Raw genomic sequence first — 15,731 nt, 5'->3', positions numbered from 1 at the left:
TTTGGACCTCTTTCTGTAGGTTTTGAATTGTTTCCAATGCTGTATCTATCTTATTTCAGTGTTCCTGGAGTGCTTTCCTGACTTCTTCCTTATTTTTCTCAACTCCACTGTAAAGTGTTTTGAAACATTTTATAATCATTTTTCTGAAAACCTTCTGAGGCATTTCCATTGATCTTGTGGTTCACAGTCCAGTGCTTATCCTACAGAGCCACCACTATATCAGAATGTGAAAATTTATAATGAGGCGTGATCATTCATGGATTTGAAGTGGAACCCCAGTCAGATAATCCACCACAGGGGATCATTTAAAGTCATTTTTCTCTAATTATGTGATGAATTTGCATTTTCATAACTGATTGTTGATAATCTGGGATAATCTTTCCTAAAATAATGAAGTTCATTGCTAAGGTATAACTCAGAAAAAAAATAAGCCTTTGAAACTTTCTCACTCCAGACTGGGAATAAACTCCATAGTCTGCTAGACTATTGGAAGTTCTAGCTCAGGTACAGACTAATTCACCATCCATAACTGGAATCTCCTGTTTAAGTTCAGCTACATCCTCGACCTTCATCCCAAATACTTATCTACCTCCTCACATTAGCTGAAGCCTGGTTTCAACCCAGTGCCTTCATTTTCTTGTAGCCTTCCCATTCACAAGACTTGAATAAAAATCTCTTTTCACATGAAATACAATATTCCTAACTCTGACTCTTAAGTCTTACCAGTATTCAGTATTCAGTTATGCACAAAAGTACATAAACTATTTCATTCAAATATTCCTTTGTGCCTTTGCTTCAGCAAGGGAAATAGATGATTGTTCAGAAAATCTTTGGCTTTTGATTAAATACTCATTATCTTAAGTGTTAATATTCTACAAAAAGCAAAAGGGTTCTTTCATTAGGTGTCATTTTTCCCCTGTAAAGAGAAAAATATGCATTTCAATAACTTATAAATCTTTGGTAGGGACAGTTTCTTAATTTCATTTTTCTTTTTCAGGAAATTGTTTATTTCCTGAATTCACTCTTCTAATAGACCCTTGTTGTTGTTGTTGTTGTTGTTGCTGCTGCTGCTGCTGCTGCTGTTGTTGGTGTTAGGTACCACTGAGTGGGCTCTGATTCACAGCAGCCTCATCTATAACAGAACAAAATGCTGACCAGTCTTATGCCCTCCTTACAATAGGAGGTATGCTTGAATCCATTGTTGTAGCTACTTGTTGAGGGTCTGTTTCTTTTCCCTCACCTTCTACTTTGCCAAGCATGATATCCTTTTCTGAGGCTTTGTCCCTCCTGAGAACATGTTCAAAGTAGAAGAGACAAAGTCTCATCATCCTCTCTTTAAGGAACGTTCTGGTTGTATATCTTCTAAGACAGATTTGTTCATTCTTCTAGCAGTTGATGGTATATTTTTCTTTGCCAATGCCATCATTCAAATATCAATTATTCTCCAGTCCCTTTTTCAGTGTCCAACCTTTGGTCAGCATCGATCACTTGCATGAAGTTTTTGAAGTTCTGGTGTGCGTGAAGTGTGCATGCATTGAAATAAACATAAATTGCTTCCTTTTGCTTCTTAGAAATAAGAATTTACTTCATGTTTTTTAAGTTTGTTATGCTCATGGGAGCGGGAATGACTATCAGGAAAATTGTGAACAACTTGAAATGGGTAAAAGAGATAACTGACTCTTCTGCGTAGTGCACCCATCTGCTCAACTGTCACCTTTTATTGTCATTCAGCTATTTTGCAAATTTTTAAGTTGTAGAAAATTGATATAATGTAAATGATTCTTTCCATGGTGAATCAAATTAATTGCACTTGGTAAAACACAATCAACTGTTACCCAGTGGACAGACTGGGGCATCTATTTGTAAATGCATTTCACCACTTCATACTTCTCACATGTGGAATGAGAGTCACCATTTAGGGAGTAAGAGTTAGGAATATCATGTGAAAAGAGATTTAGGTCAAGCCTTGTGAGTGGAGAGGGCAGCATGGAAGTGAAGGCACTGAGGGGAAACCAGAGGTCCCTGGGTGGCAAAAGCAATTTGTACCTAACTACTCTGTCTTCTTTGTGTGTATGTGTTGCTTGGCACTTTTTTTTTTTTTTTAAGTTTTTATTGTGAATTGAGTGAAAGTTTACAGGGCAGATCATCAGTTTTACATTCAGCAAATCATACACCTTGTTTCATTACAAGGATTATAATCCCCTCCATTTACCATCGGTTAACAGTATTTCTCTTGATTCACTTTAGCTCTTTTTTTTTTTTTTTTTTTTTTTAAACACTCTTGCATATATAATAATTTACACCACCAAAGGGCACATTCTGCAAGTCTGCCTCCTGGCTGCCAGCTCTCAGTCCCTCTCTTCCCATGAATCTAGAGTCCTCAGCTGCTCCTTCTCTCCATGTCTCCATCTCTGCCTCCATCTCTGGTGTGGCTGCTTCTCTGGATAAGGTCTCACATTTCACTCGTGCTCTTCTCCTTTGATCCTAGGGTCCTTTGTTTCTGGACTGTAAGATTAACTACTCCCCCAGTTTTTGTTACAAAACTTCTACCTTTACAGTTGTGACAGTCGCAATTTGTCATGATTTAACAATCACTCATTACTGAATCATAAGAATCTTATCCCCATCTCTTTTAACCACACCCATCTAGACAAGATGAAAACTATTTAGTGGGGACTGTATATTCCCCCACACACTGTTAAACTAAACTCCCCCTAGAAACCTTGTAAGCCACTCACTTCGTGCCTTTATCGCCCCCTCATTTTAGGTAGCCAATGGCTAGGTTGCCCGTTCCTATCTATCCTGTGTACAGAGGGGATTGCATTGATACGTTGTACCTAACTACTCTGATAGTATAGTGGTTACGAGTCAGTCTGCTAACCTCAAGGTCAGCAGTTCGAAACTACCAGTCATTCTATGGGAGGATGATGAGGATTTCTGCTCCCTTAAAGGTTTACAGCCTCAGAAACACTATGTGGGGTCGCTATGAGTCGGAACCGACTCCACAGCACACAACCAACAACAACCACTACTAACCCACCCATGGGAAGAAAGGACTGGCACTCTGCTTCTGTAAAGATTACAACCAAGAAAATCCTCTGGAGACTTCTACTCTGTACGACATTCCTCAAGTTGGAATCCACTCCCAGACAATAGTTTGGGTTTTAGGGGTTTCAGAAGGGATGAGTAAATCAAGTTTCAGTTAATGCAAAGAGGTAGGTGAGTGTTTGTGGTGAAGGTCAAGGATTTAGCTCTCCATGGTGGCTGGCTCCAACTGGGGATAGTGATGGTTCTTTGAAACATTTTTAACATCTTACCAGGTCCCTCAAGAATTATTGAGATACATGTCAATTTTTCATTGAATCAAGGTCATGATTTTACCTTTAAAAAAAAATGTGTGTCTGTTAATGTTAAGCTGTAAAGACTATACATGGACTAAAAAAGGCAAATCCTTAGCAATCTAAGAATTATGATGGTATGACTCAAAATTCCTTACATTTATTAGTTCATTTCACCTTCCCGATAATTTTGTGAGTGGTACTGTAATTAACTCCATTTCACAGATGGTGAGACAAAAGGCCAAGAAGCGTCAGCAACTTAGCTGCATGATTATAGTTAGCAAGGGGCAAAGCCTGCATCCTGGCTCTAGTCCATGTGATGAACTGTCATGCGATTGTGCTATATGACGTGTTCTTGCCTGAAGAAGACAGGACTAAACATTCTTAGCTGATATTTCAGTTAGGGTTTCTCAATCACAGCACCATTGACATTTGGTGCAGAAAAAAAAAATATTTGGTGTGGGGACTGTCCTGTGCATAGTAGGATGTTTGGCAACATTCTTCTACTTCTTCAATGCTGGTGGCACCCCCAGTGAAACAACCAAGAGTATCTTCAGACATTACCAAATTCTCCCTCCACTAATCCCTACTCTCAACTAATGAAATGAAATCCTTGAGTCACGTGAGAAGAGGGAAAGAAACAGAATTCACAATGGATGAGGGCAGTTGGATTCATCAACAACTTAATGTCTCGTAGAAAATGTACTTAGCAGTGCTTACCTTATGGCTGACTGTACTTCAGCAGCAGGAAGAGTGTGGTTTTTCAAAGGGTCTGTAACCACAAACCAGAACGACACCCGCTTAGTTACGTTGCAAAGTAAGACATGGGAAATGCTGCAAATAGTGAAAAGGAAAACAAAACAAAAAAAAATGACATGATTAGAAAATCATACCCAGTGGTATTTGGCCATCCTCCCTGATGTTCATGTCATCTTAAGCAGGGTCTTAGCTACATATAAGAAGTCATTTCTATCATTATGAAAAAATGTCTTATAGAAGAAAATGGTGTCAGAGAAAATCCTCCTTGATTTCAAACTCATATCGTTCCTTAAATGAGGAATATGCTGTGAATTAATGAATGAATGAGTAAATAACCAAATGGAATTAGGTCTTGAGACCCTAACTCACCACCTGATGTGATGATAGTACCGATAGCACTCTGGCTCACTCTGCCCTCAGATGCTTCCTCATGAAGCTCTTGAATTCATTCATTCCTTCTCCTCACTGTTCAGCCATGTACCTCCAGCTCCCAGCAGAATCTATGACCTGCTCTTGGAGTCAATACTTTCTGTCCTTCACCCATCCCAACAGGGTGTCAGACCTAAGAGATGCCTTGTACACACCATTTGAGGAAAAGTTTCTCAAAAACGGTTGGCTTCACATCTCCTTAAACAGACCTCTGAAACTGAGTGCTTTAATCAATTACCCAGGAGCCTTTGAACACTTGGTTTGTAGGCAGATGCTTTTCAGCTGTAAGCTGGAAATGTGATTTACTCAATCTCTGTTGACTGGTTCAAAAAGAAATAGAGAAATTGCATTTATGTTCAAAGAGAAGACCATCTACATATGAATGCATGAAGGCTGACAATTACAAGAAAATCTACATAGGATCAGCATGAACTCACTGCTGTGGAGTTGGTTCTGCCTCTTAGCAACCTTACAGGGCAGAATAGAATTGCTCCACAGGGTCTCTAAGAGTGTCTTTAGGGAAACAAACTGCTTCATCTTTCTCCCTCTGATCATGTGCTTAATGGCCAATGCTTAACCCACTACACCACCAGGGTGTCTAGCAAGATCAACATTGCCAGTGCTAAATTATAAATCATTGATGGCTTATATTATGTCCCTGAGAGCTAAATTGAAGAGAAAAAAAAAAGGGGGGGGGGGGGGGTGGGGTGGAGAGACAAGCACAGTCTTTCTAGAAGAAAGAAACATGCATCACTGCTATTAAAATAGTAACAGTAATCCAGCAATCTGTTCCTAAGTGACCATTCAAGTGATATCTGTTCACTATTACATGACAAATTGGAACACTATCTAGAATTTCCTGGTAGAAATGGTTATCATTTCTTCCTTTAAATGCAGTACAAAAATGACGGCCAACTATTAAGCTCCTCTGGCCAGACGGAAAGCCTGCAAGCCGCAATGGGAAGGACAGACTTCAGTTTTCTGTGTCCCTCAGATTGCAAGGATGTAGAGGGCGCTGCCAGGCTGCTATTGCCCGCGGTCCTGTCCCCGCGGTCCTATCCCGGAGCTCACCGCGCGCTGTCGTGGCTCGCGCCAGACCACGCAACCAGAGTTTTCCCAAAGTTCCAGAGCCCCGCGCGCTGTCCTTGAGCTTCCGCTATGCCAACGGTCACCGTAACTCAGCTGGCCGTTAGGCAGAGAGACATCGGGAACTTCTGAAAGACCAGGCTTTTCTGGAGCCACTGCACTGCTCTCATGGGCAACTACCTGAGCAAGTATTTGCTCAGCCACTTGGGCAACTACCTGGGCCCACCTAAGTCTGCCAATGACTACTGGCTTCCGAGGTCCTGGCCCATCCTGACCCTCGGAAGTACCCAGGATGTCTTGCCCAAGCTCTCGCTGCGAGCCCAACCGCCCTGCCTTGTGCCCCCGGGCTGGGACAAGGTCAAGTTGCCGGAGGAGCTAGGGCCGGAGGACTGGAGACGCTACGACAACAAGCTGCCATTCCAGATCATCCCGGGACCCGAGTTCTCCCCGGCCTCGGAGGGCTACTGGAAACACAGGCCCTTGGCTGCCCTTGGCTGCCCGGTGAAAGTCCGCAAAGAGCCTCCGGAGAGCAGTGGGGGGCCCGCCAATCCCAAAGATGTCGAGCTGAAGAGGAAGTTCGATGGGCGCCTGTGGTTCGAGGTCCGGGAGGCCAAGAGAGGAAGATACAGCCCACAGCCAAAGGTCAAGCGATCTGCCTTCAAGCCAGTGGTGGGGAAAGGTGGCGAGGTCCGTGCCTTCGTGCCCAAGCGGGGCGAGCTGCGTCAAAAAGCCTGCACCTGGAGATGCAGCCTCTGTAAAAACGGGATTCTCTCCAAGCCGCCGGTCCTGTCTTTCAGCATGCTGCTCAGAGGTCCCCGCATGAAGTGCCACCGTCCTCGTGTGCCAGTTAGCCGTCCTCCGCTGCCGAACCATCGTCCCTGTCTGCCGCCCAACCTGATACAGTGAAGGCCCCTGGTCTCTGAGCACACCAGCCTGCTGGCCCCCTTGGCTCCTAAGAGTCAGGTCCTTGCCACTTCACCCCCTGAGACCCAAACCCATAGCTCTTTCCTCTTCTCACCCCTCCTCTATCCTGAGGTGGGCCACTGACACCACCAGGCCACCTTCTACTGCTCCAGCCACAGGTCTGCCAACTCATTGTTCCACCTGCCCAGCAGACTCCACACTCAACACATCTAGGTGGTATCCAAACACCCACCTTCTCCAGGAGCACCCACTTCCTTTACTGCCCAATTTCCCCAGTTTGAATCTGCTCTTATTAAAAACCCTATTTTAACAGTTATTTTGAGAGATGTCTTGTATTATCCTTTCTCAATCTGGGCATATTTGTATGTTGAACAGGATCACTTTTTGTGGGAGGGAGATGGGGATGGAGGAGGGGCTGTTCTGCACATGGTAGGGTTTTCAGCAGCATCCCTGGCCTCCAGACAGCAGGTAACAGTAGCACATCCACAGTTGTGACAAGCCAAAATGTCTCCAGGCTTAGCCTAATATGAGATAGTAGTGGGCATGAATTGGGGAAATGGGGCAGGGAAGGTTAGGAGGTAAGAGAGGCTGGAGGTATGGGGGAGGTATGAGATAAGGGAATGGGGGTGCAGTTGTGGGAATGGCGGATAAGGGTGGTGGATGGGGTAGTGGGATAGGGGATGGGGATCTGAGTGGGGAGTAGAGGATAGTGGCAGGGTAGGGGATGGAGGATAGGAATAAAGGTAGGAGTGAGTAGGGGACAAGGGGGTAGGGAATGGGTAATGAGTAGACTGAAGGGGTGAAGGTGGAATTTGGGAACCGGAGGGTAAGGGATGGAGGCTAAGGATGAGGGTACAGGGAATGGGGGTGGAGGGAGTGGGGAGATCTGAGGTAAAATTGGAAGATGGGGGTGGGGATAGCGGGTGGGGATTAGCGGGTTATGAATGGAGATGAGTATGGAATTGGGGGCCTGGGGTGTGGTAGGGAGGAGGGTTGGGGTATAGAGTAGTAGAGTACAGAGGTAGAAGTTGAGTTGAGGAAGAGTGGGGGATGGGGGAGGAGTGGGGATCGCTGGGGAAGGGGTAGAGTTTGGGGACTCTGGGAGGGGGTGAGGATGGATTTGGGAAAGTGAGGGTGAGGGGTAGGAGAAGTGGAGGAGCACTGAGTCACAGTGACCTCTCCTAGCAGAAGTACTCAGGTTTGAGCATTTGTTTTAGACTACAAATCAAAGATAGGAAGTAGAGAATCATTGGGATTTGCATTATTTAGGCTGCCCAGCCTTATTAATATCAGAAAATGAGATACTCTTTAAAATCTTCAGATTAGCAAAAATGTACCAGTTAAATTGTATCCAGGGCATTGAAACCTTCTGCAGCATTGTGAGCATGTCCCCAAGGCCCACCCTCAGGAGGGTTCTTTGTGTACCAAAGAACTGAGAGCATGCCACTCACCTGTACAAAACTCTCTGGCACATACAATGAGGCATTGGTAAGGATATTCACTGGAGCACTATGTGTCATAACAGAGAGCTGAAACAACCTAAATGTCCATCAACAAGGGAATGCCATCAAAGGAGCTCTGGTAGCATAGTGGTTATGAATCGGGCTACTAATCTCAAGGTCAGCAGTTCGAAACTACCAGCGGTTCTGCGGGAGAAAGAGGAGGCTTTCTGCTCCCGTAAAGGTTTACAGCCTAGGAAACCCTATGCAGGGTCGCTATGGCTCAGAATCGATTTGACGGCACTTAGCAACAACAACAACAACAATGCTATCAAGGAATGCTGTTCCACAATAAATGGAATGAAGTAGGCTAGGGTTTGTCAACCTCTGCTCTGTCAGCACTGTTAAACCAGATAGGTCAATGTTATGAGGGCTGCCCTGTGCATTGTGGGGTGTTTAGCAGCATTCCTGGCCTCTACCCACTAGCTTTCAGGTACAGTCCCCAAAGCTCTTTAACTCACCAAAGAAGCAAGCTCCCTGCGTGAAGGCGTTCTGTGAGCTGGGAAACCCACCACACCATCTCCTGGTGGGCTCCTGATTCTGCTCCCTCTGCTACTGCTATTTCTCTACTACTGCTTCTTGCTGTCTCCTGGTTTCCGGTGTTAGAGCTTTCTCTCTCTCTGTCTCCTCAGACTAGCAGATTCTCAGCATCCTTCCACTTCTTCTCTTCTTTCTTGTTCATCATGAGGACCCCCTTGCTGCCTCTGGGATAGTGCATTTTAAGGTTATCAGGATGGTAAAACTGACCAATCCCCTAATTACAAAGTTTCAAACATCTTATTGTGGCTCTGTAGGATAAGTACTGGACTGCAAGGTTGGTTTGAATCCTGAGGTAGACAGCTTAAAGTCACAAGCTTAGCGTAGTGGTTACAAGTCAGGCTGTTAACCACAAGGTCAGCAGTTCAAAACTACCAGCTGCTCCGCAGGAGAACGATGAGGCCTTCTACTCTCGTAAAGATTTACAGCTTTGGAAACCCTGTACATGGTCGCTATGAATCGGAATCGACTCCTCGGCATATCACCACCACCACCACCAGCCACTCCTTGGAAATGCTATACAGCATTTGCTATGAGTCGAAATTAACTTGATGGCATTTAACAACAACCCCTACAAAGCTGCCATGAACCTTATTTGCATTATTACAAACTACTCAGTCCCCTTGGTGAGCCACAAACACGTCATCTGCATAGACTTGCACAGTCATTTTGCGGAAATTCTATGGCAAGAAGGGCTGTCACTGCACCTTCAAGTCACTGCACCTTCAAGATCTTCTTTTCCTACAGAATATGTATCCTATTGGGAGTCCTGGTATGGCACTGTAGGATAAGAACTTGACCTCAAGGTCAGTTTGAACTGCAAGATCTGCCGTTCAAACTCACCAGCTGCTCATCGGAAACTCATACAGAGTCACTACGAGTTGGAAGTGACTCAACAACACTTACCAACATCAACAGTGTCTCTTAATATTTGTACCTGGGTAAGGATGTTGGGAAGGACCTGGAGAACTGAACCTTGAGCCTGCTGATCCTGTTAACTTCACTGTCTGTGAGTTCTGTGTGGACATTGCAATGGCTTCTAGAACCCAACAGAGAAGTAGAGCGTGCCTTGGGAGAGTTGCTGTCAGAACTGGTAAGAAGGTTGGAGGGTGGAAGCAAGTCTGACCTCCCCCTCCTAGGATTCAGCATTGGGCTGATGTTGCTGACGGTGAGCCTCTCGCTTCATAAAGTTAGAGGAGGTCGGACGCCCCCACCCAGCTAATTTTCACCACCTCTGACTATAATGTAAATGGAAGTAGCCAAGAGGAAGTGAAACTGTACAGAGAGAAAGGTGGTACTAAACAGGAAGTAAAAGAAAGAATGATTTACAGAGTTCGGTAGCAACCAAAGAATACAAGTTCCTTTCAATGATAGTCTAAGTACAACTAGAATGGGAGCTCTTCTATGGTCTTTTTCTAAATGTTACAATTCAGTACATTCTCAAATATTTGTACAGAATGGAAAACCGACATGTGACATTAAAAACTGTGCATTGTTTAATGTCACATGTAAGCTGAAATGAATGCCTGTAGTGCAACTCATGGAAAACCTACATTTTCAAGATAGGTCTGATGGAGATTTTTTTTTTTTAATTCACTTTAATGATCATTTTGAACTGTTTTTGTTATTGTTGTTGGTGGTGTTTATATATATAAAGTCATGATATTAACAACACCCACAAATGGTTTTTTAAACCAAATCGCCAAAGAGATAATGCTGTGACTTTCTTTCCTCAAGTGTGGGTGGGGAGCCCTGGCCTGACGTAATCCTCTCAGAATTGGCTCCACAGTCATTTCTCATCAGTGATGCCAGACAGGGACAAGTCATTCCAGGGATGCTGAGAATCGGGCTCTTGTTTCTGGAACTCAGAAGGACTCAATAGGAACCAGACTGCTGTTTTATAAGCACAAGACCATTAATCCCCTTACCGTGGGTACGACAGCCTGTTGTTCCTTTCTAGATCACAAGATTTATCCTCGAAAAATGAAGCAGAGGAAGAAATCTATTACATGCCCTTCACCATTTAACACAGAGAGACAATGCTATGCCTAAATTAGACTTTAAGCTCTTTTGCTAAAAATGATTTTTTTTTTAATTCTAAAATCCAACATTTGAGTAAACTGGGTAAATAAATTTCTCAGTTTGCCTGGAAAATAAACCTAACTTGGAATTTAGATTACAGTTTTCTTGAAAATGATTTTCAGCATTTTAAAATTCCTGTATCTCCCATGTAAACTATCACATAATTTCCAATAAAACATTAAAAAAAAACCTATACAGGAAAAAAAAATTTTCCTGTAGACCTGCTTTATTATATCTGGCCTAAATCTTATTGTAAGTGATTGATAATACCTGCTTGCAATTTTTAATTCAAGTCCCACATTTATTAGATCGTGTGACTTGAGTCCCAAATACTCAGCTACCACCAGCATCAGTTGCCAATGTTGCTCTGTTATCAGGTGCCGTCCAGTCAGTCCCGACCTATAGTGACCCTATGTACAACAGAACAAAACACTGCCCAGTTCTGTTCCAGCCTCACAATTGCTGCTATCCTTGAGCCCATTGCTGCTGCCACTGAGCCAATCCATCTCATTGGGGGAGGGGGGGTCTTCCTCTTTTTTGCTGACCCTCCACCTCCTTCTCCATGGACTGCTCCCTCCTGATAATATGTCCAAAGTATGAGAGATGGTGTCTGGCCATCTTGGCTTCTAAGGAGCATTCTGGCTGTACTTCTTTCAACACAGGTTCGTCTGTTCTTCTGGTGGTCCATGGTACCTTTAATATTCCTCTCCAACACCATAACTCAAATGCATCAATTCTACTATGGTCTTCCTTATCCATTGTCTAACTTTCACATGCATATGAGGCTATTGAAAATACCATGGCTTGGATCAAGCACTCTTTAGTCCTCAAACTGACATCTTTGCTCTTGAACACTTTAAAGAGGCCTTGTGAAGCAAATGTGCCTAATGCAATATGTCATTTGATTTCTTGATTGCTGCTTCTATGAGTGTTGATGATGGATTTAAGCAACATGAAGTCTTTGATAATTTCAATCTTTTCTCCAATTATCAGGATATTATTTATTGGTCCAGAGGAGAGGATTTTTGTTTTCCTTACATTGACGTTCAAACCATATGGAAGGCTGCGGTCTTTGATCTTCATCAGTAAGCATTTTAAGTCCTCTTCACTTTCAGCAAGCAACGTTGTATCGTCTGCATACCGCAGGTTGTTAATGAGTCTTCCTCCATTCCTGATGCCATGGCTCCTCTTTACATAACCCAGCTTCTCGGATTATTTGCTCAGCATACAGATGGAATAAGTGTGGTGAAAGAATACAATCCTGGTGCACACCTTTCTGAATTGCCCCCCTTGTTCTGTTTGATGTACACGTTCCTCATAAGCACAATTAAGTGTTCTGGAAAACATTCTCAAGAATGCTGTCCATAATTTGTTATGATCCACACAGTGGAAAGTCAATAAAGCAAAGGTAAAACATCTTTTTGGTATTCTCTGTTTTCAGCCAAGATCCATCCATTGCCAATGAGTCAGTTCTAACTCCTGGAGGTCCCATGTGTGACATAGTAGAACTATTGTTGTTGTTGTTATGTGCCATGGAGTCGGTTCTGACTCATAGCGACCCTGTGCAGGGTTTCCAAGGCTATAAATCTTTACGGGAGCAGACAGCCTCATCTTTCTCCCGCGGAACAGCTGGTAGTTTCGAACTGTTGATCTTGTGGTTAATAGCCTGACTCGTAACCACTATGCTACCAGAGCTCCTTAGTAGAACTATACTCCATTGAATTGTCAACAGTGATTTTTTTGCAAGTAGATTGTCAAGTCTTTCTTCTGAGGTGCCTCTGAGTAGACTTTCCATTAGCAACCAACCTTTCTTTTAGCAACCAAGAGCACTGACTACTTGTACCACCTAGGGACTGCTAAGTACTGGAGTAGCATGCCGTAATGAAACCAGAGCTTTCTACTATGGCTTCCATCCATCTTCCCTATTGCTTTTACCAAAAAACCAGCAGATAACACAAATGTACAAATTTGATATCAACATTTCTAAATCATGTTTTCAAAGGAATTGCAGTGTTTCTGTCACATGTAGACCATCTTCCTCCGATTTCTACCACAACCAGCTTCTTGGGTGGAGGACCAGTGCAGTGTGGGACCTGATGTTATCTGTCATTTCACATCAGTAACCTTCAGGAAAGGATCACTTCATCCTATGGATCCAACAATAGCAATGCTTTCAAGAAAGAGGTTTATATTTCTCAAGCCATCCCTTTGGGGACTCTGTCTGGCCTACCTTCCACACCTCTTGTCAATATCTGGAGCTTTCCAAACAGTTCCAGCTATTGTAAAGTCCTGGTCAGTCTAATCCAAATTCTGGTCAAAGCATTGACTTTACTTCACATGCCCACCTCTCTGCCTCCACTATTCCTGGCATGGGCAAGGCTCAGAGTGGTGGGCTCCATCTTTTATTCCCCTGTTCCCTTCCCCCTGTACATCCCTGTCTCAGCATGCCTCTTTCTGGATCACTTCAGGATAAGAAAGGGAAATGGAAAAGAGGGCAATGTTCTTTTCCCTAACCAGGGCCCTCTGGAGCCTCCCCCATTACTCTTATGGGTCCTCTGTCATGGTGGGCATCTCATTGCTCCCCCATCAGAGTGCATCTGGGGGTCTCTGGGGACCCTCTGGGCACCTCTGCGCACCATCTTCTCCTGATACAGGGCAGGCATTGTGGCTTCCATCCAGCCTTCAGCTGTGCATCCACTATGGGCCAGTTCTTTCAACAGCATCCACTTGGCCCTCAGGAAATATTCAAATGGCCCTGCTCCTAAACTGCCCTATCTTTCATTCCACTGCATAGAGGCAGGCACCAGATTCACTGCTACTGTCCACACTCAGTGATGGGAACACCATCATCTTCTCTAGCGCTCCAGGGATGCCTACTTTTACTTCCCAAAGCTCACAGCCATTGAAAACCCTGTGGAGCACAGTTCTGCTCTAACACACATGGCTCACCATGAATCCGACTTGACTCAGTAGCAATTGGTTTGGGCTTTTGGTATACATCTGTTGAGTCCTGATGTGGTGCCGTAGAATAAGCTCGAGAAATATGAGGTTAACCATAGGGTCAGTCGTGCAAACCCACCAGCCACTCCTTGGAAATCTTATACTGGGCTGCATGAGTTGGAACCGACTCATCAGCACTCATCATTAACAATAGCTTATATGTATTCTCACATACGTGTGTGTGTTTGTGTACATGCTGTTAAGTGCTGTTGAGTTGGTTCTGACTCATAGCAACCCTATATGAGGTTTTCAACACTGTAAATCTTTACAGGAACATAAAAGCTCATATTTCTTCCAAAGAGTGGCTGGTGGGCTCAAACCAAGGACCTTGTGGTTTGTCATCTAGTACTTACCCTACAGAACCAGCTGTACTCCTCAGGTGTGTACATAATCCCCAAATTCCATCCTTCTATTTTGTATCTTGGAGTCCTGGTCTAGTGCTGTGGGTTAATGTGTTGGACTGCAAAGTCGGTTTGAATCACAGGGTCAGCGGTTCAATCTTAACAGTTGCTCCTCAGAAACCCTATACAGGGTCGCTATGGGTCAGAACCAACTCAATGGCACTTAACAACAAGAAAAATTTCATACCTTATATTCATAACCCATGCATCAGATATTGCAGGCTTTAGGGAGATCAATTAATAACAACACTCTGACAGATTTTGAATTATTTTATAACTAAGACAAAAATAAAGCAATTAGGAAACCAATTAAGAGACTAGATTGGAGTCTATGACTTTAATTAGTCCATAAATTTACTTTCTAACTAAAAGAAAAGAAAAAAAAAAAAAATCCCAGGATTAGATAGGTTTATCTATACAGAACCAGGTAGAGCTAAATTGGGGCAGGTCAGGATATTTACCATCCCTGATGACACATCCCCCTCCCCTGCACCCAGTCCTAATGAGGTTTAGCGCTGCCTCACAGATGTGTGTGTGTGTGTGTGTGTGTGTGTGTCCATGTCCCTACAGGCTCTGATTCTGTATGTGTGTGTGCATGTCCCTACAGGCTCTGATTCTGTATGTGTGTGTGCATGTCCCTACAGGCTCTGATTCTATACTTAACAAGGGAGATATCATAGAGAATGCCTACTGTTTGAAGGCAGGCTGGCTCCCAATGAGAAAGGAACCCATGCCCAATGGCTCTTGCCAACTCATCAATCACATAAGTAATTTCTCCACTCAAGGGAGGAGTGAAGGATGGGCTAGGGAGACATCCAGAAAAGAACTCTAATGGATGTGCCTCTTTATGGGAGCAAACATAAAAAAATAGAAGGAGCATTCTACCCAAAGAATAACCGCAAGTATAAAATGGTTTAAAATTCTACAAAGTGCTTTTAATAAATAAAAAGGTGCTACAAAGATGAGAGAGAGACAAGGAAGAGCTGGTTGGTCTGAAGTGTGGTGAGACCTGGGGACTCCTTAGCCCATGGACAAGGAAATAGACATGGAGGACTAGAGCTGAGAGTGAAGCATCCAGTTGATATGAAGTGAGGGGAGACACACAAGAATGCCCAAACTTGCAGATAGTATTCATTTGACCTAGCCTCAATGGCTTCATAATCACAACTCAACTAGAGGAAGATTTTTTTTTTTTTAATGTTTTTTGGTAAAGGAGATGAGTGTAAATTGCTACAATTTGATGAACTTGACCTATACTTATGGATGTAGTAGCTCAAAATACCAACTGAGAGGGAAGGAGTCTTCACATCAAGTATCAATCCTATCCCCTCTGTATACAGGGTAGATAGGGATGGGCAACTTAGACATTGACTACCTAAAATGAGGGGGTGATAAAGGCATGAAGTGATTGGCTTACAAAGTTTCAAGAGGGAGTTTAGTTTCAGAGTGTGCTGGGAAAGGTACAGTCCCCACTGAATAGTTTTCATCTTATCTAGATGGGTCTGATGAAAAGAGATGGGGATAAGATCCTTATGATTCTTACGATTCAGTAGTGAGTAATTGTTATCATGACTAATTGTGATTGCCACGACTATAAAGGTATAAGTTTTGTAACAAAAACGGGGGAGTAGTTAATCTTACAGCACAGAAACAGAGGACCCTAGGACCACCAAGGG

General features: G+C 43.6%; 1 protein-coding gene across 1 annotated transcript in view; it reads right to left on the bottom strand.

Moving 5' to 3' along the window:
- TMEM27 (transmembrane protein 27) overlaps positions 1 to 15,731 on the bottom strand; it is a 48,957-nt gene that overhangs the window by 20,875 nt on the left and 12,351 nt on the right. Inside the window, exon 4 of the mRNA XM_006835689.1 lies at positions 4,059 to 4,172. Within this exon, the coding sequence (XP_006835752.1) occupies positions 4,059 to 4,172 (114 nt within the window). The remainder of the gene's footprint in view (positions 1 to 4,058; positions 4,173 to 15,731) is intronic.

Source organism: Chrysochloris asiatica, unplaced genomic scaffold, assembly GCF_000296735.1.
Source record: "Chrysochloris asiatica unplaced genomic scaffold, ChrAsi1.0 scaffold00018, whole genome shotgun sequence".
NCBI lineage: Eukaryota > Metazoa > Chordata > Mammalia > Afrosoricida > Chrysochloridae > Chrysochloris > Chrysochloris asiatica.
The sequence above is the reverse complement of the archived record's forward strand: the minus strand, read 5'-3'. Positions and strand labels throughout refer to the sequence as shown.